At 39.8% G+C, this 22,044-nt stretch overlaps 1 protein-coding gene across 2 annotated transcripts in view; it reads left to right on the top strand.

Moving 5' to 3' along the window:
* The window catches only part of CPNE8 (copine 8), a 112,608-nt gene that overhangs the window by 41,739 nt on the left and 48,825 nt on the right, over positions 1 to 22,044 (top strand). For both annotated transcript variants that reach the window (XM_054988129.1, XM_054988130.1), the window contains 8 exons: positions 5,529 to 5,568; positions 7,420 to 7,496; positions 7,923 to 7,986; positions 10,060 to 10,163; positions 13,584 to 13,688; positions 16,869 to 16,910; positions 17,426 to 17,501; positions 19,420 to 19,473. In XM_054988129.1, coding sequence (XP_054844104.1) covers positions 5,529 to 5,568; positions 7,420 to 7,496; positions 7,923 to 7,986; positions 10,060 to 10,163; positions 13,584 to 13,688; positions 16,869 to 16,910; positions 17,426 to 17,501; positions 19,420 to 19,473 — 562 coding nt within the window. The remainder of the gene's footprint in view (positions 1 to 5,528; positions 5,569 to 7,419; positions 7,497 to 7,922; positions 7,987 to 10,059; positions 10,164 to 13,583; positions 13,689 to 16,868; positions 16,911 to 17,425; positions 17,502 to 19,419; positions 19,474 to 22,044) is intronic.

Genomic DNA, 22,044 nt, shown 5'->3' with positions numbered 1-22,044 from the left:
AGTCAGAATAAGGCAGTTTGTAACGTTTATAATTCAGGGATCCCCACGGAGCAGGGGAATCACCCTCAGATGGAGTTTGTAATGACAGGGAGAAGGATGAATTCCTTCAGATGTGGAAAAGGAAGAAATATCCCTACCAGAACAGTCAGTCCAGCTGTCAGAATCTGAGGTCTACCAGTATTTACACCTAAGACATTCTCAGCCTTAGAGCTGTAAAAATTAGCCTTGGGGGAGTAGGACCCTTAGACTGGGAATACTAAATCCAGCCCAGGGAAACGAGTCACTTCCTCGTGAAGGTTCCTCAGGAAAGGTCCTCCCATTTCCAGAATATTTGTGGAGAAGGTTCAAGGCTGAGTGTTCTACACCATAAGCCAATTAATAATCCCCAAACTTGGTCTCCCCCCCCCCCAAAAAAAAACCCCTGTACTTACTACCTTTTTTGCTATGAGTTGTTGCAGGTACCTGCGATGGAACCTCCAGTGGCTACTCTTCAGTCATCTGGGCTCTGGTCAGAAGATGGGTAAGGATCAGTCAGAGACCACTTAGACAAGAAGAGAGAGGCCATGCTAACAAGAGCTCACGAGTCCGTGACCATGGCTATTAAGGCTACAGCTATTGTCTCTATTGCCTCAAGAGTGTCAGGAGTATGGATCTGGAAACTGATCCAACTCCTCCTGTACAACAATAGCTGCCCCCATTGAAGGGGCAAACAGAAATGTAAGGGCCAATACCTTCAAGACAGACATCATCCTGGATACATTTACCTTTTTCTTCTAGGATTATGGTCTTGACAGCAGTGACAAGCTGGCACGCTTGAGTAAGAGCATGGCCAGCAGATTCACACTCTAAAATTATCATCCTGGCTTACCTCTTTCAGAGAGAGAAGCTATTTGGGGGTGCCATGGGAAAGATCTAGATTGAGACCTAGGACAGAAGAATGTGTTGCCAAAAACACTCAAACAGTCTGAGAGGAGATCCATCGGACCTCAGCCTTTTATTCATAACACACACTACTAAGGTCCAGACAAGATTCCAAATGGCCATCCTGAGGTTAATCTAGGCAACCCTTTAATAAGGGTGTGTGTGTCTTTTTAAGACCACACTTGTAGTATAACGGTTAAATAACTGAACAGTGATGCAGTACTCTGCAGGTTTACTTCTCACTGCTGCCATGAACTTGCCACATGGTCTTGGATAAACCAGTCCTCTCAGTCCCAGCTCTCCAGCTGTATTGTGGGGATAATGCTTACCTTTTCCGAAGATCAAACAGCCAGTTCTCCACACGGGGAAAGAGATCAACCTTAATACCCAGATCTCTAAGACAGAACTTGCTAGCTGTCCCGTGAGAGGCCAACTACTCTTTACCATCAAGCTTAGGTTGACAAGCAGGCAGGCCTTACACATAGTCTCACAAGGCTATTCCATACAATTTGAAAGCTGCCCTCCAGAAACGGGTCTACTCAATCTTCTTCTCAGTCCCTAAAAAGAATAGGGACTGGAGGGTGTTATTAGACCTCAAGTTTTTTGAACAAGTTTATCAAATTATATCACTTCTGAATGGAGACTCTGTGCTCAGTCGCAGTGACTAATCAATCAGAAGAACACATGACATCTACAGATCTCACAGAGACATACCTCCATGTACCAATTCTGACAGCCCATCAAAATTATTAAGATTTTATGTTTTTTAAATAAATAAATAAATAAATAAATAAATCAACAACAACAACAACAACAACAACAACAATAATAATAAAACAAAAATTGGCAGTTCTGAGCCATCCTGTTTTGGCCTGTCCATCACACCAAGAGTATTTACAAAATTCATGTTCAACCCCATCATACGTTTCAGAGACGGGGTATTCATGTTCACTTGGATCTCCTGATCGGTTCAAGAGAAAATCTCACCACAACACTCAATTCACCATTCAGTTCCTACAAGCGTGAACACCTGGGTTAGATCACAGTCACCAAAAGGGTTTTTTCTATCCCTCACCAAAGAAAAGGTCAGGAAGACCAAACTGCTGACTGAGACTGTCATCAGAGTGCAAAATCACTTCTCACAACACTACTGAAACTGATGGGTTTGCTAGTTGCTACCTACAATGCAATACCTTTGGGGTCGTCTATAGGCAAGACCACTTCAGACCTTACTTAGATCTGATTAACAACAGATCATGGAGAAGACAGATCTTCCCATTCAGATACCACTTCAGATCAAAACCCATCTGAGCTAAGGTCACCAACCCAATACAAAGCAAAAGATTCATGATCCTTCAAGAACAACAAATATTTACAGGTGTAAGAATCAGGTTAGGCATGTCTTCCTATCAATGACGTAGAAAGGGGAGCAATTTGTCTGGCCCTTTTCCAGTTCAGAGCTCTGTATGGACAAGGTTGCAGACAAAACATATATAAACAAGCAGGGGGGATTCAAGACCTTGAAGTGACACAGGTGGCAGCAAGGATACTTAGCTGGGAGGATGGTCACCTAGCTTCAATCAGAACTGTACACATCAAAGGCATATCCAATGCCCAGGCAGACTGGCTGAGGGGACAACAGGTATAGTCCCTTAAGAAACATCTCATAACATTGCACTTCACAACACCTAATGAACCTGTGTGCGCCCCAACACAGCCATCAACTACTGGGGTACATGACAAGATTTGTTCTACTCACAAGCAGATGCCCTGACATTGCAGTGGCCATTAGGCCTCCTCTATGTATTACTACCCTTACCAGTAACAGACCATGCCTTTCCACCCTCCAACAGATGGTGATATTTCCACCTTTCACCCTACTGACCTCTTCAGTCAAGTTGCAGCAGGGACCAATTTGGCTCCCTCATTTAGACTTACTCTGCTTAACCGTGTGGAAATAGAAAGGAACGCCTTCCTAAGATGGGGATATTTCTGAGAGGTGACCAACACTCTCCTAGCATTCAGAAAACAGTTTATGCTCAGAATTTACAACTCTTATTGGGAAGCCCTCACTCAGTAGACATTTTACACAGCCCTGACCAAGCATCCATTTGAACCAGTCAAGGATGTTCCCCTGAGAAGGCTGAGAATGAAGACTATCTTCCTTATTATGTTCACGTCTGCCAGAAGATTTAGTCAGACCTGATCTCTGTATCTTTCCCAATAGTAAGGTGATGCCTCGTACTGTCTTCCAAAACCGTATTCCAAACTGCATAGTTTGCAAGAGATAAGGCTACCATATTTATACCTGTACCCTAAATAGACTAGGGAGGGGCTCTGACACAACCTAGATGTCAGAAGGAGGATTAAGGCCTCTGCTCCGAATAGTGCAAATTAGAAAGTCAGTCTTACTGTTCTTAAATATATCTCATCTCAGTTTAGGGAAGCAAATGTCTTCAGCAGCAGTAGGTGCCAATAGCAAAACATACACTATCGAAACTCCTAAAAACTCTTTTCGCAGAGGTTCCGTGTGGAATACCAGCTCACTCTTTGAGCAGTGCTACTACCAGTGCAGCGTTACACGGGAACACTTTTGTAGAAGAAGGCTGCAAGTTTGTCAGTCTTGACCTTATTAAGATGCTACAAATCGAATCTATATGATTCAGCGGACACCGACTGTAGTGGAAAAGTACTGCAGTGCGTGATCATGGACAAAGACCACATCCCACCCAGAAACTGGAAACTGCTTTGGGAGCACCCAAGATGTCCTCCGCCTCAGAGGGAGAACGGACCTTTGGACACTTACCGTGAAGGGTCCTTCTCCTCTGAGGAAAGGAGGACATCTTGCCCTCCCCGGGTCTCCGTCCTTCTCTACCCTGCTGCCTCATTCTTATACCTCCTCCGGGTTATGCTTTATTTACAGTACATGTTAATGCAACAGGTGTTTTTTCTCTCAGTATTAACAGTTGCTGAATGATAAATTCAATGTTACTGCTTTGTGGAGTCACCTGAACTGAAGAGAGGGTGGTCCCACAGGCTAGACAGGAAGAGGAAGAAAGTTAGTTCCTGCCTCCCTGATTGGATGGTGGGAATCACCCAAGATGTCCTCCTTTCCTCGGAGGAGAAGGACCCTTCACGGTAAGTGTCCAAAGGTCCGTTTTGCATGTCTTTTTGTGATGTACAGTCTCTAGTGCAGTATGCTCTTATTTCCTGTAGGGAGAAGGTACTCTCCAGAAATTCAGTGACAATGATTAGGTAGGCAGGAGGACAATAGGTAGAGTAGAGCACAGTGCTGTCCTCCTGTCCCGTTCCTCATCAGAGCTCTTGTCCATTCTCTCCTCTGGCAATAAAACAGTACCCATTTATTATAATGGAGAAATTTATTAGGAAAGTTTTTGAACTAGGGACAATTTTTGCTGCTTTTTCCATATTCATCATTGTCAGAAGCTACACCCAAACAACACCCAAGAGAGTAATGCAGAGCTAGTGGTTTTTGTGTATGTGTGTGTGTGTGTGTGTGACAAGATTAACAAGAGTTAATCTTGCCAGAAATGAAGATACAATTTTCCACCTCAGCCTCAGTGGCTTTGCCTGCTAGAGTCTTGTTTATTTACTTCTGTAGATGTTAATGTGAGCCATTCAGTTTTGTAGAATCAATTAAGTTGTCATACTGGTGGGTACTTCAGCCCCACTATTTAGATAGGAACTCAAATAACCTGTTTGTTGAACTATTTTGGTTTCTGTTAGAAGTTTCTGTATTCTACATAATGTTTTCCTGTTACTTTCCTTCTTGGCCTTAGTTATGTGTGTGGCATGTTGACATATTTTAATACTGCATCTTAAAGAGAAGCTTTAGAATTTTTCTTGGAATAGTCCCTCTACGCTGCATCAAATATATGTAAAAATGTGAAGACCTTTTTGATACTATGGATGCATTTTTGTTATGAATATATAGACCTACACACATATAGACAGCTATATTGTCTTCAGAATTTTAAGAACATTAAGCACAAAAATCATATTTCATCTTTTCATAATAAGAATTCAGGTGCTCTGTTAAGCGTGTCAGCCTTAATCCTGATTAGAATCATGAGTTAACTAGTCTGTAATATCTGCTTCATTTGGGGGATGGTGGGTGTTGTTCTTTATTAGTTTATTTTGTCATCTTTGCCAAGGTTTTTTTTTCCTACTCAGAATATTGGGGGCCTGTTGCTAAGAGTTCCCAGGTGAGCCTGATCTCATCAGATTTCAGAAGCTAAGCAGGGTTGGCCTTGATTAGTAATTGGATGGGAGACCTCCAACAAAGACCAGGGTTGCAGAGGCAGGCAATGGTAAACCACCTCTGTTAGTCTCTCGCCATGAAAACTCCACCAGGGGTCGCCATAAATTAGCTATGACTTGAGGGCACTCTCCACCATCAGGTAAGATTGAGCTGCCTGCCAGTTGGTTTCAGGTGCTGTTTGGACTCTGAATGCATATCTCTAAGGCCTAAGCCCAGGCTACTCTTAAATTGATTATATTAGCTTTAAAAAAGGGGGAGAGGAACACTTTGCATTTCTATTGTGTACATCCAAATACATTAAAATACATATTCCTTTTCATTATAGGTATGATGTTGATTCGAAGAGTCCCAACCTGTCAAAGCACGTAAGTGCCAATTTATTGTCTTAAAAATGTGTAGAAGTATGATTAGTATATGCTGGTACCTTGGTGATACATGGAAGCATGTTATTGCTAGTTGCTTTTACAGTGACATTTTTTTTAAGACTTGTAAAGAAAGTTTGTTCAACCTGATCATGCTCCTTGCTCCTCACAAGAGGTTCAGGACTAAAGGCTGCTGTGTCATGCATATCTTGCAAGTTATGGCAGCAGCATACTCAAGACATTGCCTCAGTTCAGACAATGCTACTTGACTGCCCAGTATCAAATCCCATAGCTCAAATCTCAAACAGTGATATGTTACGGCACACATCAACCGATCAAGCATTGCCAGAGCCCATTCCATTGATATGGATGTGCTCATTAACTTCAAAGGGTACAGAAGGGTGGAGGAAGGGATATTAAAGGGCATGGTGCTGGTCCTCTCTACAAATGTTAGTGATTAGACCACAAACTGAGCTCTGACCTGGATAGCCCAGGACAGCCTGATCTTGTCAGAACTCAGAATCTAAGCAGGGTTGGCCTTGGCCTTGGTTAGTAATTAGATGGGAGACCTCCAACGAAGACCAAGGTTGCAGAGGCAGGCACCGGCAAACCACATCTGTTAGTCTCTTGCCATGAAAACCTCACCAGGGGTCACCATAAGTCAACTATGACTTGAGGGCAGGATTTCATTTTTAGGCCACAAACTCCCTGTCGTGTGCTTCCCCTAAGATGCAGTAGCAGCAACTGACTGAAGCACCCCATGAATGGACCAGTCATTTCTGGCACCTCTCAAAGTGAATACATACCTTTGGACTCTTAAGTCTAGCCTTAATTTAGTTTCGTACAAGTATTTCTGGTAAGGTTGAGCAAGAAAATTTACTACTCTTGGTAGTGCATGTGTCAGTATTCTGGCGCTTCCATGACCAAATGCCGGTGCTTCCATTAAATGAACATACAGTTAAAATACCAGAAAATATTTTTCAAAGGCAGGGTTTATCTCTATTAATGAACACGGATATTTTATATGGTTGAAAACTCATATGATGAAACGGGATCAGGGATCAGAATATTTGGGTGCTACTTAGTACAAATAAATCAAATTGTTTTTTTCTTCCGATAATAATTTAAAAACTTCTTAGTATCTCAACTGTGTAAAATAAATTTATTATCAAGTCCATTTTGGCAACTTATTTGCTTCAATTAAAATGTTGGTATTACAAAACTTGGTAGTATCTTGGGTGTATTTTGGTTTTTAATCTTTTTCAGCATCTTCTGGTGTGTTTATTTAAGAATATGTAAATGTCAAGCTTACAAATCTAAATAAGCATTGGAGATGTTGCCAAGAGACTTAAAGTAGATTATAGTGTAACTAAACATATACAGCTGTTCAAAAATATCAATTGATAGTCAGCTGTTTCAAGCTTTAGGGCATGGATTTGGAAATCAATACCAAAGTTTTGAATTTTGCCTTTTTACATTATGGTTTCACTCCTAAGATGCCTGTTCAGAAAATATGGAAGCCAGTCAATTGAACACTTGTCTTGGAATTAATACAAATAGATGCTATTTGGAACTTAAATCTATATTCCCTTCAGGGCATTCCCATAAATATGTTCAAATAAAACAGCAGATATGGCAAATGGTGATACAGGTGTGCGCGCATGTGTATATACACACACACACACATTCTAAAAATATTTTAACTGAGGCATGCTGTCAAATATTTCCTAAATCCTGTAGTCCATTTTCCATGAACATAAATCAATTATAGAAATGGGTAGATTGGAGATACCTAATTTATCTCCAGAGAAAACATATGGAAATTTTATAATTTTACATGTTACTGGTTTTCAGGATTTCTTAGGACAAGTGTTCTGTACCCTTGGAGAGATTGTTGGGTCACAGGGAAGCAGATTAGAAAAACCAATTGTGTAAGTATATACATATATATCTATTTAAGCGAGTTAAATTCAGAGTAACAAGTGGCTGCCAGCCTTTCCTGGGAGGGAGACACCTCCTTGCATGTGTTGGTGTTTGACAAGTGAGAATTCTGGACATTCACTAGAGGATGATAATATTCTTATCCAGTGATGCCTATTCTGAATTTAGTTGCGATAGATTTGTATAAGGTGTGTAATTAATTATCTTATATGCACTTGTCCTGAAGTATATGGTAAGGTCTACAAATGTAGGCCAAGAAAAAAATTGCTTCTCAATCGCCCATGTTCCAAAATGGCAATTGTTGACCTATTGGGATGTTTGATTTGTGCTGATTGGTTGGTTTGATAATTTTTTAGAAATCCTTAGTCATATTTCACTCAGTGGTGTAATCCCACCTCAACACTGTTTTGTTCCAGAGGAATTCCTGGGAAGAAATGTGGCACGATAATACTGACTGCAGAGGAGCTGAACTGTTGCAGGGTAAACTACATTTTGTTAAAAGTATACTATTTGGTTCTTAGTTACTATAGAGATCATTTGCACATCAATAGAATTTAAGACGTACCAGAGTATATTTACTATCTGAAAAGCTGATGGCAGGGCATTTGCCATGAAAGGAATAGCTATGAATGTTCTGTATTTTCTTTTAAAAGAATTGCCACTATATAGAGCCAATACATAATTTTTCTCCATAGTTTCAGATAGTAACAAAGGAAATTAGGTCATTACATGGCAGTCATTTTTTGTGAGGAGGGTTTTAATCTTGTCTGAAATGTTTTATTCATTTATGAATTTGATAGATAGTCAGTCATCTTGCATACACATCCTCAGCTTTCCATCTGTAAAATTGTTATAACAACCATTTGCCACCACTGGAACAAAAAACTGTAAATAGCTTTAGGCCAGTGTAACTGGTAACTGATTGTATCCATAATATGTACACTGAACCGTGTCTTAGAACTTTCATTACAAAGCAGAAATCAGTTCTGCTAGATACATTGCTACAAACTCTTTGGATGTGATCTAGTCACATTGCAGCCAAAAGGTGAAAACAGGCCTCCATGACGAAACCCTCCATGCATGAGAAATGTTATGCATCTATTGTGCTAATGGCTCATGCCTATTTTGTTCAGTATATATGGTGGGCAGCATGAGCTTTCATAATGGCAATCTGTGTGAAAAGGGGAAAAGAGTACAAGTTGGGGACCCACTAAGAAAAAAATGGGGAAATTACATCTTGGTCTATAACATGGTGTTCTGTACCCTCCAATACAGCACGAGGAGGGAGAATTAACTTCCTTCTCATGTTGTCTGAAAGTGTTCAAGCGAATATTGAAGTTGGGGAGTTGCAGCCTCCAAACTTTCTCCCCTCCACAATCATTTAAACTATCTGGCTCTTTCTCCATTCAGGAGGGTTTAGCTTGGTTTTCAGAAAGTGCTTTTTTCCTTCAAATTCCAGTTAGCAACCCCCCCCCCCCCAAATGATTTCTTAAGCAGCAAAGAGGATATATTGTCCCCAGTAATTTAAATATAAAATCATAAATACAGTTGTGGGATGCGTGTTGTCATTCCCCCACCCTTGGGGCCAAACTACATGATATGTTTGGTCATGGTTGCTGTGAGGACATTACCCAAATGCTGCAGACCCAATTCAGATTGGAATCACGGTGCTGTGGGAGTAGGGGCTCCAGCCCCCCCCCCAGCATTATTTTTTGGAGCCAAAATGATCCCAGAGGTGCATTTTGTGCCATTGTGGAACTGCACATGTAGGATTCAGTGGCCCAGCTCAAGGCCAATCATGTTGGGTAGTTTGGCCCTTAGCTGCATGCTTAAGGGATATAAATTACAAGCTGGTTGTTTTCTTTAGCATAACAGCCCCCTGACATACTGAGGGCTTGAACTGACATTCTTCTCTCATGCTGCTAGGATTCCATGCAGGCCTGAGGGCAGCATGCACACTCAGCCCCCATTCGCAAAAAAGGTTCCTGTTTATGAAAAAAAGATACGAGGGGAGGATCCTCTCAGTATACAGAAACTACCCCTTTCTTTCTAGGTGGCTGTGTTTGGCTGGTGTACTGACTACCATGGGACTAGCAACTTCACTGTTAGGGGGAATGGTGGTCTTAAAAGCAAATAAATCAAATTATGTTTTTCTACTCTGTCTTTCATTACCTTTACATTATTTTGTCCTTTTTATTTATCACAATTTGGATGTTCAAATTTAATGTTATCTTTAGTTGAACAAATATGAATTCTAATGTGGTCTACGACGTCTAGCTGCAGAAGTAATCTTTGTCTTTCAAATTTTTATTATATGGCTTAAGAAGTCTACAGTTATTAATAAGTTAGATTAAATTATTGAAATGAAGAATGAAAACAATGGCAAATTACTCAAGTCATGATAGTATTCCCTTGACTATTAGTAGTAGTTTTTTTTTCTTTTGAAGTTAGTAAATTTTAAAAAAACTTAAACTTGAGAATTTGGTACCATATAAATGTCATGTGCTATGTATTTTATATAGTAATCTGTGCATTGCATGTTTCTCTTATTAGGATGCTGTACTGATGCAATTTTGTGCAAATAAATTAGACAAGAAAGACTTCTTCGGAAAATCAGATCCCTTCCTGGTATTTTTTCGAAGCAATGAAGATGGCAGGTAGATATATCTTTATTTTAGCTATGTCGGTTTTTGGTGATCAGATAATTTTGTGAGTAATGTTAAAATATGTACTTTACACTTCCCAAGTGCTGTCACTTTGCTTTTTAGAACTTCATTATTACTTGGCTATATGAATGAACGAAGGGAATGGAATTGTACTTTATGGTATTTTCGAATATTTCCTAAATATCTCACACATAAAAAGTTACAAAGATGGATACAAATGACTGACTCTTTCCTAACATCTAATGACCTCTAGTAGAATTATATAAGTTAATAGTTTACTATAGTACAAAGGCAATTTGGATAGCATAGAAGGTTTGTTTAATGAAGGTGAGCTAGATTAACCCCAGCCATCAAGATAACTGTGTGCATGGTGGCAGCTTCTGGAACTGCTTTTCATGTATTCCATACATCCCCTTCTTATCTTCCATGTCACCCTTTGTTATATTAATTAACATAAGGATCTACCATAATTATTTATTATCTCTTTGGCCTAGGAGGGCTGGTTGTGGATAAAATGCTGAAGAGAATGCACAGCTCCTCCTCAGAGCCCACCAGTTTTAAAGAAAACTAGTCGATACTCCCAGGCCATTCATAAGATAACAAAAGATCTGCAAGATCAGAGAGTGGCCCCCATCTAACAGTGGTCATCCAAGAGCTTCTGGGAAGCCCCACAAGCAAAGCATGAAGACAAGATCTCTCCTCTGTTGTTGTATCCCTCACCCCAGCAAATGGTATTCAGATACCATTTGCATACTGCTTCTGAACATGGATATTTTATTTAGTTGTCATAGCTAACAGTTGTTAATAGACTTGTCCTTCATAAATTTGTCTAATTCCCATTTGAACCCATCTAAACAGTGAGTATGCCATCAAGTCACAGCTGACTTATGGTGACCCCATAGAGTTTTCAAGGCAAGAGACATTCAGAGGGGATTTGCCATTGCCTGCCTCTGCATAGCAACCCTGGTCTTCCTTGGTGCTCCTCAATCCAAACACTGGTCAGGGTCAATCCTGCTTAGCTTTCAAGATCTGACAAGATCAAGCTACCTGGACCATCCAGGTTAAACAATAACCATCACTAAATACTGTTGCAGCAAATTCTGTAAGTTAATCGTGCCCTGTGTGAAGATACCACCTTTTCTCTGTCCCATATCTTCTGCCAGTCAATATGATTGGGTGATCCAATGTAGTTTAGCTTTTCCTAATAGGCTGGGTGCATCAACTCGTTTTTGATATCGTGTTCTGTTCTTTTTCAAGTTCCGTGGTGTGACAGACTGCACTTTTTAAAAGCTTAGAAGTGCTGTACAAACAACTGAAGGACTGTGAAGGGTTAATTCTTCACAGAAACAGAGACCTTTGAGTGACAGGCTACTCCAAGGAATCTGATTGGGTAGCAGGAGCTGAACAGAGAAAGACTTCTGGACTGGATGCTGGGAAAAAGGGGGGTCTGATTTCAGCCCTAGCTGAGAGGAGTCAAATACCGACAGTTTGGAGATTCAGCACTGGCTGAGAGGAGTTTAACACAGACAGGAAAACGGGGGGAAAGTTTATAAGGAAGTTTGGGAAGTAGACGCAGACTCCCATTCGGGCCAAAGGAAGGGGATAGATCTTCTGGTGAGAGGAGAATTTCCCTACCCAGTCAAACAGTGACATAGCTCTGAAGAGTGAAGAGACCCCTGGTGTGGTGTGGTTTGAAACTGCTTTTGTAGATCTTAAGAGTCTGTTAAAAACTCAAGAGGAGTACTAGTGTTTCGAGAGAAGGGGTTTGGGTACTGGAAAGAGGGTACTAGCCTTCTGGAAACGGAAAAGAGTAAGAAAATATTCAAAGGAAGTGTATTAGAGTGATTGGGGGAACACTGGAACAAAAGGATCTCAACTTAAAGATTTAGGTAGCTGTGAAGAGCTTAAGAAACTCTCATTAATCTGAAACATTAGACCTTAAGTCTTGTGTATGCACTAATTTTACCTCAGAGTTATCTGTACTGAGTTACCTCAGAAATTTTCAACCATGATTTCACCTGACCTTTCCTGTCTATGTTAAATAAAATATTTTATTTTTTAATTTAAAAACACCTCCAGTGCCATTTAAGTTATCAAAAAGGGAGGGGGGCGTCATACATGGTATTACTTTAGAGACAGCAGCCATAATATTTTAAAAATTTCCAATGCAGCTGCTCCATATATTAATATAAGACCATTACAATTTTGGCCATCTTATTTACCATCCATAACATAAATATTATCTTTTCAACTGCTGCCTCATATTGAGTTGATATTTTTTAATTGAGCTTTTGGTTCCTCCGTGACTAGCAAGTTTTATTTTCTGTATAGCTGAAGCTAATTCAGGTCTTGTCAGTTAATACATGTCTTAGATTTTTTGCGCCATTGCGTGTCACCTTACTTTTATTTACATTCATCCTCTTCGGCTGGTTTGTTATCCAGACCCTTTTGGAACTCTTCACAGTGTATGCGTTCTCATCATTGTGAACAATTTGGTATCATCTGAAAACTTGTACGTAACACTGCTCCTGACTGACTTCAAATCATTTATGAATAAGTTGAATACCTCCAACCCCGATGTAGATCCTTGTGGCACTGACCTCTCAGTGGTTTTCCTCTGTAATAAAAATTGTATTTTGTACCTGTTCTCTGTGACTAATTACTGACCCATAAGCAGGTCCATCTTCTCATCTCAGAACTTCTAGATGTACCTTAGATCCTTTGGTGAAGGGCTTAATAAAAGCGTTTCATTATTTCAAGGAAAATCTTTGCTATCCATGTTTGCTGATAGTCTCAAAGAATTGTAGAAGATTCATAAGGCTTGAAGTCATTGGCATTTCTATTTTTTTCTGCTATAATGATAGTCTTCACCAATCTATGCAGGGCATAATTTAGGTGAATGGGCCTCCACTGTCTATCCCTCCTTGCATCCCTTTTTAAAAAGTCAGTGTTTATAGAGCTTAACCTAGATAAGATGCTGGAAAATCCATGGGTGGATCTCCATTACATGTTTTTCTTTATTAATGAACACTTGGGCCACTACTTTGGACTGGGGTGATGATATGTATGGTAAGGGGTTCTGATTCTATTTGTGACCTCTGTTGGAGAAAAGATACAATCTCCCTATGCATTTCCTGTATGGTTTCTCCAGTGGGACAGAGTTAACCCTTTGCCATGAGTCCTCTCCATATGAGGGCCCTTTTGATTTTGCTGTTGATCTTGTTTTGTGTTTGCTGTTCTGTTGTTTATAATTGTTGTTGTAAGATGTCTTTCAAGTGTTTATAGAAAGTCAGGGTATCATTACTTTATATAACGTTTGTATATGGATGAACCTCAAAAATGTTGTCTTGTCTGAGGTAAAACTTTTCTCCACTAAAATAATTTTTACAAAATTTGTTGATGTTTTTGTAGTTTTACAATCTGCCACAAGACAGAAGTTGTAAAGAATACTTTGAATCCAGTTTGGCAGGCATTCAAAATATCTGTCAGAGCACTTTGCAATGGAGATTATGACAGGTAAGGTAAAGACCAAACTTTGATGCAAGTATGACTTTCTGTTACCCTGAAATAATATAAGCAAAGCTTTTGTAAGATTTGAGATCCCTCGATTTAGTGTAGTCCTTTTGGAAAGCGTAACAACTCAAAATTTAAAATAAATGTTAATGTCTTTATAGTTCATTTAGTTGAATGTTTATATCTAAGAGGTACACAATGTACAGTAGTATTTTCAGTATACTAATAGGTCCTACTCTCTCCACAGGTGATTGACAAGCAGATAAAAAGCAGAGTTTCTGGACACAAGGAATCACTGCTGCTAGCACACTAAGAAACTAGTTACTGCTCTGTGTCACTGCAAAGCAAAAACATTGATGACCATTCTTTCCTCAAGAAAGCACTTCCTGGAATCTTTAACCAAAAAAAGTCCATTTGCATAGAATTCATGGGAAAATATCAGCCCAAGAAGTATTTAGCAGAATATATACTGATGCTCCCACCCCCACCCCCATAGCAGTTTATTGTGTGAGCATCTAGCTGAAAGAGTATTCCTCATCTTGGCTACTTCATGCTCAGTTCTGCTTTTCTACATATAAATAAACTCACCTCGGTGCTTGTGGACACGGGTGATACCATCTCTTCTTCAGCAGATCTTCTACCTCTTCCCTTGTTGCCACCTTGGATGGGAAGCTGCAGGCTACATTCTAAGACAGTTAATGGAAGACAAAACTTTTAGAGTATGCTGACAAGGCTGTATTTTACCCAACCAAATCAAAACATTCAGAACTAAGCGGAAGAATTGGCAAAATGAGTTGAATTCTTGCATTCTAGCCAGCCTAATGGCTGTTCTCTCTCCTCTTTTCATTGTGAGTGGAAAGATTTTTTGCAAAATAGAGTAAGAGTTTAATTATAATACACTTTTATATGTCAAGATGTTTAATTATATGTTAAATAAATTTTAAAAGTTTGATTATTCCAGAATCCTCAAGATAATTACAACATTTCATTATTTTGCCTGGCAAATAAGAAGTCGAGCTGCACAGATTCTAGGGAGCTGAAAATTTGCTGAAAATTTGTATCTCATTGAAACTAGGGTGATTTTGTTTCACCCTTCATTAATATCCCCAAACTCTTCCTTCTGAAAGGAAAAGTATTTTAAGCATACTGCCAGAATCCAACTTCGCATCTTCTGTGGTTTTTGGAGCAAGACTTTTTTCTATGATTAATATCCAGACAAGAATTGGAGTTCTGTCATTACCATTTGCAATTATTTAAGTAGTGCTGCTAGACGCTTCTATATGTAAATAAGTACTTGGTCTCAGCAGACGCTCACCTTACATTTGCTTTGGAAAATTAAAAAGTGACTATATCTTCATAATTGTTATAAAAGACACCTCATAGACAGGATTAATACATTTCCTAAAGACCAAGCCTGAGACCAAAACATACCTTCTGAGTGCCAAACATGATAGTTTTGTTTTCAATGTTGTTCTTTCATAGAAAATTATATCTTACTGATACAAAGATCTTACTAGTCTCAGTATGTTTCCTTTGGTTACCTATGAATGGAATGCATCTAATATCAGCTTCTGCTGCCTCAGGAATAAATTAATATATGACATCGTTTGTATCTGAGACACCTGAGCTGCCTTATTTAGTATCTTATGCCCAATGAGTGCAACTCCAAATGATGTGTCATGAAATCTTTCCAGACAAGCTGATGCTCTCATCTGATTTAGAGCTGGGCAGAAAATCAAAGTAGTGTCAAAAGTGTTGATTTTTTGCTAGTAGTGATGACTAATTCAGTGAAGCGTTCCTTCAGAAAAGGTACCTTTCATCACATCACAATGAATTAGAATTAGAGTAGGCAGCACATTCTTCTGAAGAGATCTGCAAATCGTCCACTAGAATATAGAATGTATTGTCGAAGGCTTTCACGGCCATATAGAATGTTACTTGCATTTTTAAAATTTGCTCATTTTCAGTCAAATCAATCAAGCATGCGTTAGCTCTGAATGGCATTCTTTCCGTCTTTGGTAGCTACTGCCTACTCAAGGAACTGACTGGAGATTTTGCTAATGCAAAGAATTTGCTTCTGCCCGCAAAAAAAGAAAAAAAATTATCCGAGAGTAGATCCAACAAGTCACATAGTGTTTTTATTTAAATCCTTCTCTTTAGTGTTTTACTGGTCATTCTCCTAGTTATTGTGTATGCTAGCAGCAGTAGTCTTGACTTATAGCTACATCTGCCTGTCAGTCACCTGTGGAGTGAGAAGTTATAAGCTTGGATAAATGGACCTACACTCACAGGAATGTATTTTATGCTGCTGGGAGGAGGGAGGAATTAAAGTATACTGCACCTGTTGCAGCTGCTAGTGACAGCAATTTGATTAATGGATTTTGCTCCAATACTTTTACATTCCTGAGTACATCTTCCTTAACACATATATTGCCATTACCTTACAGTAGCATGCATGAATCTCTGTCAGAAATACAGCAAGCCATTGTAGAATCACTCTTCTCTAATCCAGAACCTTTTACATTATGTTTCCATACTTTTCTTGGCTTATGATGGCATGGTTCTCTTACCATTCTGTTTATAGTTAAACATAAAGTTCCCTCAGAAGATTCTGCAGGACACAGAGTGCTTATTGTAATTAAATACATTTTAGCTTTGGCCACCAGTCTCCTACTCTCAGGAGGAATACTTAAGAAATAAACAGTCTTTGAATTTGCCTTGATGATTTGGGTTTGAGCCCTGTCCAAATTAAGAAGTGTATCATCTAAATATTTACATTTTCTTTTAGTGAAGTTCTAATTTTTCCTCCATATTTTCTAACTGTGGTTAGATCTGAGAGTATAAAGAACAGAGATTTCTCCATTGTGACACTCATATTTTGGAACTCTCACTCCCACGTGATCCAACTGGCTACATTCCTGTATGGTTTGTGCCACTAAGTGAAAAGTATTCCTTTTTAAAGGTATTTATCAGGATGATACATAGTGGTTATTGTATTCTACCCTGCAAAGAGAAAACTTATTGTTAGCTTCCTATTTAACCGTTAGATATAGCAGTGTACATTCAAACTAGATCCCCAATAAAACACGTTACTTTTGACTATCTGAAAGTGACTTATTTCTGTTGGCAAGATTTTTCTTATTTATTTGTGTATAGCTTTTCTGTATTTTTTTTTCTTTACAGAACAATTAAGGTAGAGGTGTATGACTGGGATAGAGATGGAAGGTAATTATCTTATTGAACATCACTCTTTAGCAATATTCCAAAGGAAATTCGCAACTAAATCCTTTTAAGTACAAGAGTCTATAGCAAAATATTTGCCTCCTAAATGTTCAAAGTACTTTTACTTCATTGGCGGCCATTGTAATTAAGACTTTGCACGGTAAGCTGTAGTACTGCAGCCCAAGCTCTGCTCACGACCTGAGTTCGATCCTGGTGAAAGCCAGATTCAGGTAGCCGGCTCAAGGTTGACTCAACCTTCCTTCCTTCCAAGGAGTACCCAGTTTCCTGGGGGTAAAGTGTAGATGGCTGGGGAAGGCAATGGCAAACCACCCCGTAACAAAAAGTCTGCCAAGAAAACATCATGATGCGACGTCCCCTCGGTCCTTGCACAGGGGCCTACCTTTACCTTATACTTGGATATGTTCTTAAAATAAATAAAACTGTTCTTTTTTTGCTACTTCCACCTTAATTTAAATACCACGTGCATCTCCTAATCTGAATTTTTTTTCCATTTGTAGTCACGATTTTATTGGGGAATTCACAACAAGTTATAGGGAGTTGTCCAGAGGACAGTCACAGTTTAATGTTTATGAGGTAAACCAATGCATTGATTCATATTGTGTGTCTTAGAATTCGAATGCTGTCATTTTTCATTGTTTATGAGGTTTTGTAATCTGTGCATTCAGTCATTTCCTTCCATATTAACTGTTTGTTTTCTGTGTATATAAAGTAGAAGATCTGGATTAAAGCTCCAGATTTCATATTCTCTTTGCATGTATTCATATTTCTGGTGAATGCAGGCATATTTTTGAGGGCTCATTCTGTAAGAAAAAAGAATGTATTAAATAGCTTTAACTTTGCTGTCCAGATTGTTTTTGAATTACATACTTCCATGCGTACATCTATCAAACAAGAGATTTGGTTCCCTAATGCAAATATACAATGTCTAAGTCTCTCTCTCTCTCTTTCTCTCTTTCTCTCTCTCTCTCTCTCTCTCTATGTCTATATATGTCTATATATGTCTATATATATATAGACACACACACATATATATAGACATATATATATATATATATATATATATATATATAATTCATCTTCAGTACAATTCAGTACATCTTCAAGACAATTCATCTTCAGTACCTCTCCCTTTCTCTCTCTCTCTCTCTCTCTCTCTCTCTCTAGACAAATATAGACACATATAGAGAGAGAGAGGAAGGGAGAGGTACTGAAGATGAACTGTTACAACACAGTAAAAAGTGTCATGGAAGAGCTTAAGTCTTCTTTAGTTATTACCTGTTAACATAAGCATACAAATTAGCACTTTGGGATGGGGGACAACTATAAGATAATTTAGCCTTGCTCTTAACCTTTGCCAGTTAAATATATATAAAACCTGCCCAGTGTTTTGCACTGCACCGCAGATACCTTGCATCTGTTTGTAGATCAATTTACCATTATTAATTTTTTCAAGTTCATTAGAAATAAATCTCCTAGGCATATTTGTCCAAATCAGTTTCCATATTTATGTTGGTACTGCAAGAAAGTTACATGGTTTTTGTGTGTCTGCATGACTGCCATCTTGTCCTTACAAAGTGCTGAGGCAAATTACTCCCCTGTTCAAGAGGTGTAGAAAAAGGAATAATTGTATTAAAGTATCATTGATGTACTTATGTGATGACAGTATTTTGAATCAGAAGGGCTATTTTTACATGTCGTATACATAGTCTTGAAATGTTCACTTAATTTTTTTAAAAGTAAAGTAACAGTCTGTTTTGGTCACCTGTGGAATTACTTGTTGAAATGAGTCTTTTCATATGAATCTCCAACTAGTGAATGTGTTTTAATTTTTTTTTGTTTGGTGTCATTAATTTAGACAACTTGTTTGTGACTTTCTTGAAACATTTGACTAGCTGTTTGTTGGAAATGGAATGCTGGGCTACATAGACCCCCTTCTCCCCATACTGGTCAGATCCATAAACGTGGTTCATTTGTTTTCAGAACCAACAATGGGGAAAATAAATTGAGTCTTTTCCTGGTACTTTTATAGAGTTGCGCACTTCCATTTTGACAAAGATGTTCAGTTCTTCCCTACAATGTCATATCAGCTTCCCATGAATTCCTGCTGAAACCTTTGCTATATCATTGCACTGATCTATAGATTGTAATGTGCTTTAGCAAATCACATAGAAGGTCATACTAATTTGGCTACCAAGCAAATAGCATGGAGTTGGGTTGTGTCTGGAAAGTGGAGCAAGTTTATAATGGAGGAGTTGAGTTGCAAAATTTAAAAAACTATTGCTTCAGAGAGGTCCAGGAGCAGAGTCAGAACTTGCTTTGAAAGCTGATACCCTGGAAATCTAGTTGGTCTTTAAGGTGCTAATGGACCTGAATCTAGCTCTTCTATTACAGACTAATAGGGCTACCCACCTAAAACTATTGCTTCAGAATATCTAAAGATTTTATGGCATTGCATGCATACAAGTTAATATATTTCTGTTTATTTTTCTAGGTAATAAATCCAAAGAAAAGGGGAAAAAAGAAAAAATACATTAATTCAGGAACAGTTAAGTACATGTTTTTCCATATTTTTTCATTTATCTTAGAGTGAGATATTTAATCTTTAATTTAGCATTGTCTATGCAGAAACTTTTCTGAAGAATCTGAGTAAGGTATTCTGAAATAACAAGTGGGGAACCATGACTAAATGTTGCAGTAGTGGGGAGGGAGAGCTTGGAGCAGAAAACATATTCTGTACAGTTTCTTGTCCAGGCTTTCCTCCTCCCTCATGTCATCGTGGTTCTGGAGTTGGAGCTCTCAGAAGTTACAAAGCAAGATCCTCAGTCATCTGGCTGGCTGTGACTGGGGAGCCCCTTGCATGCTTTCTGGCCAAGACTCCTATGCTACCACCAGCCCGGTGATATGGGTCCTCCCCCCACATCGTGCTGCTGTCTGTCTGTCTTAGGGATGTACACTTCGGGTTACGGATCTGGGTTTTTAACCGGATCGGCCCCAATTCGGGATGTTTTGGCATTCCCGAATCAGCCTCAGCAATGCTGAAGCAATTTGGGAATGCAGAAGCAAAGCTTACCAAAGCACTTCAGAACACTTTGTTCAGTTCAGAGTGGAAGAAGTCTTTCCCTTGCCATTCCTAAAGAACATCAAGAGGAAACTGCTTCCACTGCTAGTGGGGCTTTCTAAGGGACTGGGGGTGGCATTTTGCAGGGGACCTACTCCTACCTGTCCCCTCAAGACCCCCCCCCAAGTTTCAGGAAGATTGGACCTCAGGGGGCCATGTTATGACCCCCTCAAATAAAGTGCCCTTATCCGCTGTCAATCTCCATTGTTCCCTATGGGGAAATTTGGGTGGGGGGGATCCTAGGTGGCTGAGGGTGACATTTTGCAAGCAAAATGCACCAAACCTGTAGGGGACCCTCTCATAACCCTCCTCTCACAACCACCACCCAAGTTTCAGAAAGATTGGACTTCGGGGGACCATTTCATGGCTCTCCCAAAGAAGGTGCCCCTATCCACTGTCAGTCTCCATTGTTCCCTATGGGGAAAATTATGGCCTCCCAAAGAAGGTGCCCCTATCTACACTGATCTCCATTGTTCCCTATGGGAAAGTTGAGGAGAAGGGGTCCAGGATGGCAAGCAAAATGCACCAGACCTTCAAAGGACCCTCTCGTAACCCTCCTCTTACGACCATCCAAGTTTCAGAAAGATTGGACTTCGGCAGATTATTAGGGAAGAAAATCCCCCTCCCAGGCCCCTGGATAACTGGGAGTGGCATTTCCTATTGGAAACAATAGCCGAATCTTCCCTAATAATCCCAAAGCGATTTAAATACCTGAACCTGAAGCGGCTTGCCACTTCGGGATTTGGGTTTTCCTAATTTTTTTTCCTGCTTCAGGTAAACCCGAAGGGGAAAACCCGAATCTTTTTGGGATGCACACCCCTTGTCTGTCTGTCTGCCTGCCTGCCTGTCTGTCCGTCCGTCCCCTCTATCTTCTTCCTCTCTCTCTTGCAGCTTTTCAACACCCCCTTACTTATTTGGTTGGGATTTCTCAAGCACATACACCAGTCAGCTAAGCAATGAGGGTAGAAAGCTTCCAGCAGCCTCAGCTACCCACCTGGCATATCAGAGGTCTGTGTTTGGAGTGCTGCAAGCACAGATAGCAATCAGTCTTGGAGGGGCGAGGCTGTGAGCATGAAGCACCCTTCTGCTCCTAACCTCCACCACTGCTAGTCAGTTGATTGTGGATTGTAGGGGAAAGTACAGCAGGCTCAGACATCCCTGCCCCTATCATCTGGGGGAGGGGAGACTTGGAGCTATAGGAATGCATTCAGATATACCCAAGCCAAAATTATAACCCAAATTAGCCATTTTAGATCATCAGAAGGACTCCCCAAATTACACAAAATGCTCCAGCAATTCCAGGAGTAACAAAAATGTATCTCCCAGAATTATGGGTCAGGGAAGTGCAGGAGTGAAGAGGAAAAGTGAAGAAGCCAGCCAGCTGGTTGCTGGTGTGTCTCTTTCCCTGAAAAGTGATGTTGACTAATAACTGATGGTCAAATAGACTCAGCCACTACCTGTGACACTTTAAATTTAAAATGGAAAGGACTGAACTGCCCCCATACCATGCCAGGATTGTCCTCACTGGAGTCTTCTCTCTGCTGCCAGCATCAGAGGCAGCAAAGCCCTCCTCACAGTGAAAAAATGCCGGCATGGTAGGCCCAGGGTTGGCTTCCTCTCTTTCCCTCCCCACTCCAGCTGCCTGGGGACCATGTTTCAAAAATAATGGTTCTGAATTTCCAACCCCCCCCCCCCCAAAATAATTGAAAAGAGTTTCAAATCTGTAACAACACTCCAGAAAAATCAGGATGACAAAAACAGCACCCTATCTGAAATCCAGATGCAAAATCTTTAAGAAAAATTTAAAGTGCACGTTCCTACTTAGAGCAAAAGTGCTCAGGGCATGTTTTCTATTCCAAGTCCCCTGCCCTCACCCACCATTTCCCTCAAGATCTTATTTTGAATTCTTTATAGTAACAATTTGTTTGTTGGTGTGGAGGGGGGAAGCTGAAGTGCCCTTTTTTTAGTATTTGTTTTTTCTATAAGCCTGGAGGTTCC

This window comes from Eublepharis macularius, chromosome 9, assembly GCF_028583425.1.
Source record: "Eublepharis macularius isolate TG4126 chromosome 9, MPM_Emac_v1.0, whole genome shotgun sequence".
NCBI lineage: Eukaryota > Metazoa > Chordata > Lepidosauria > Squamata > Eublepharidae > Eublepharis > Eublepharis macularius.
This window is presented reverse-complemented; position numbering and strand designations above follow the sequence as displayed.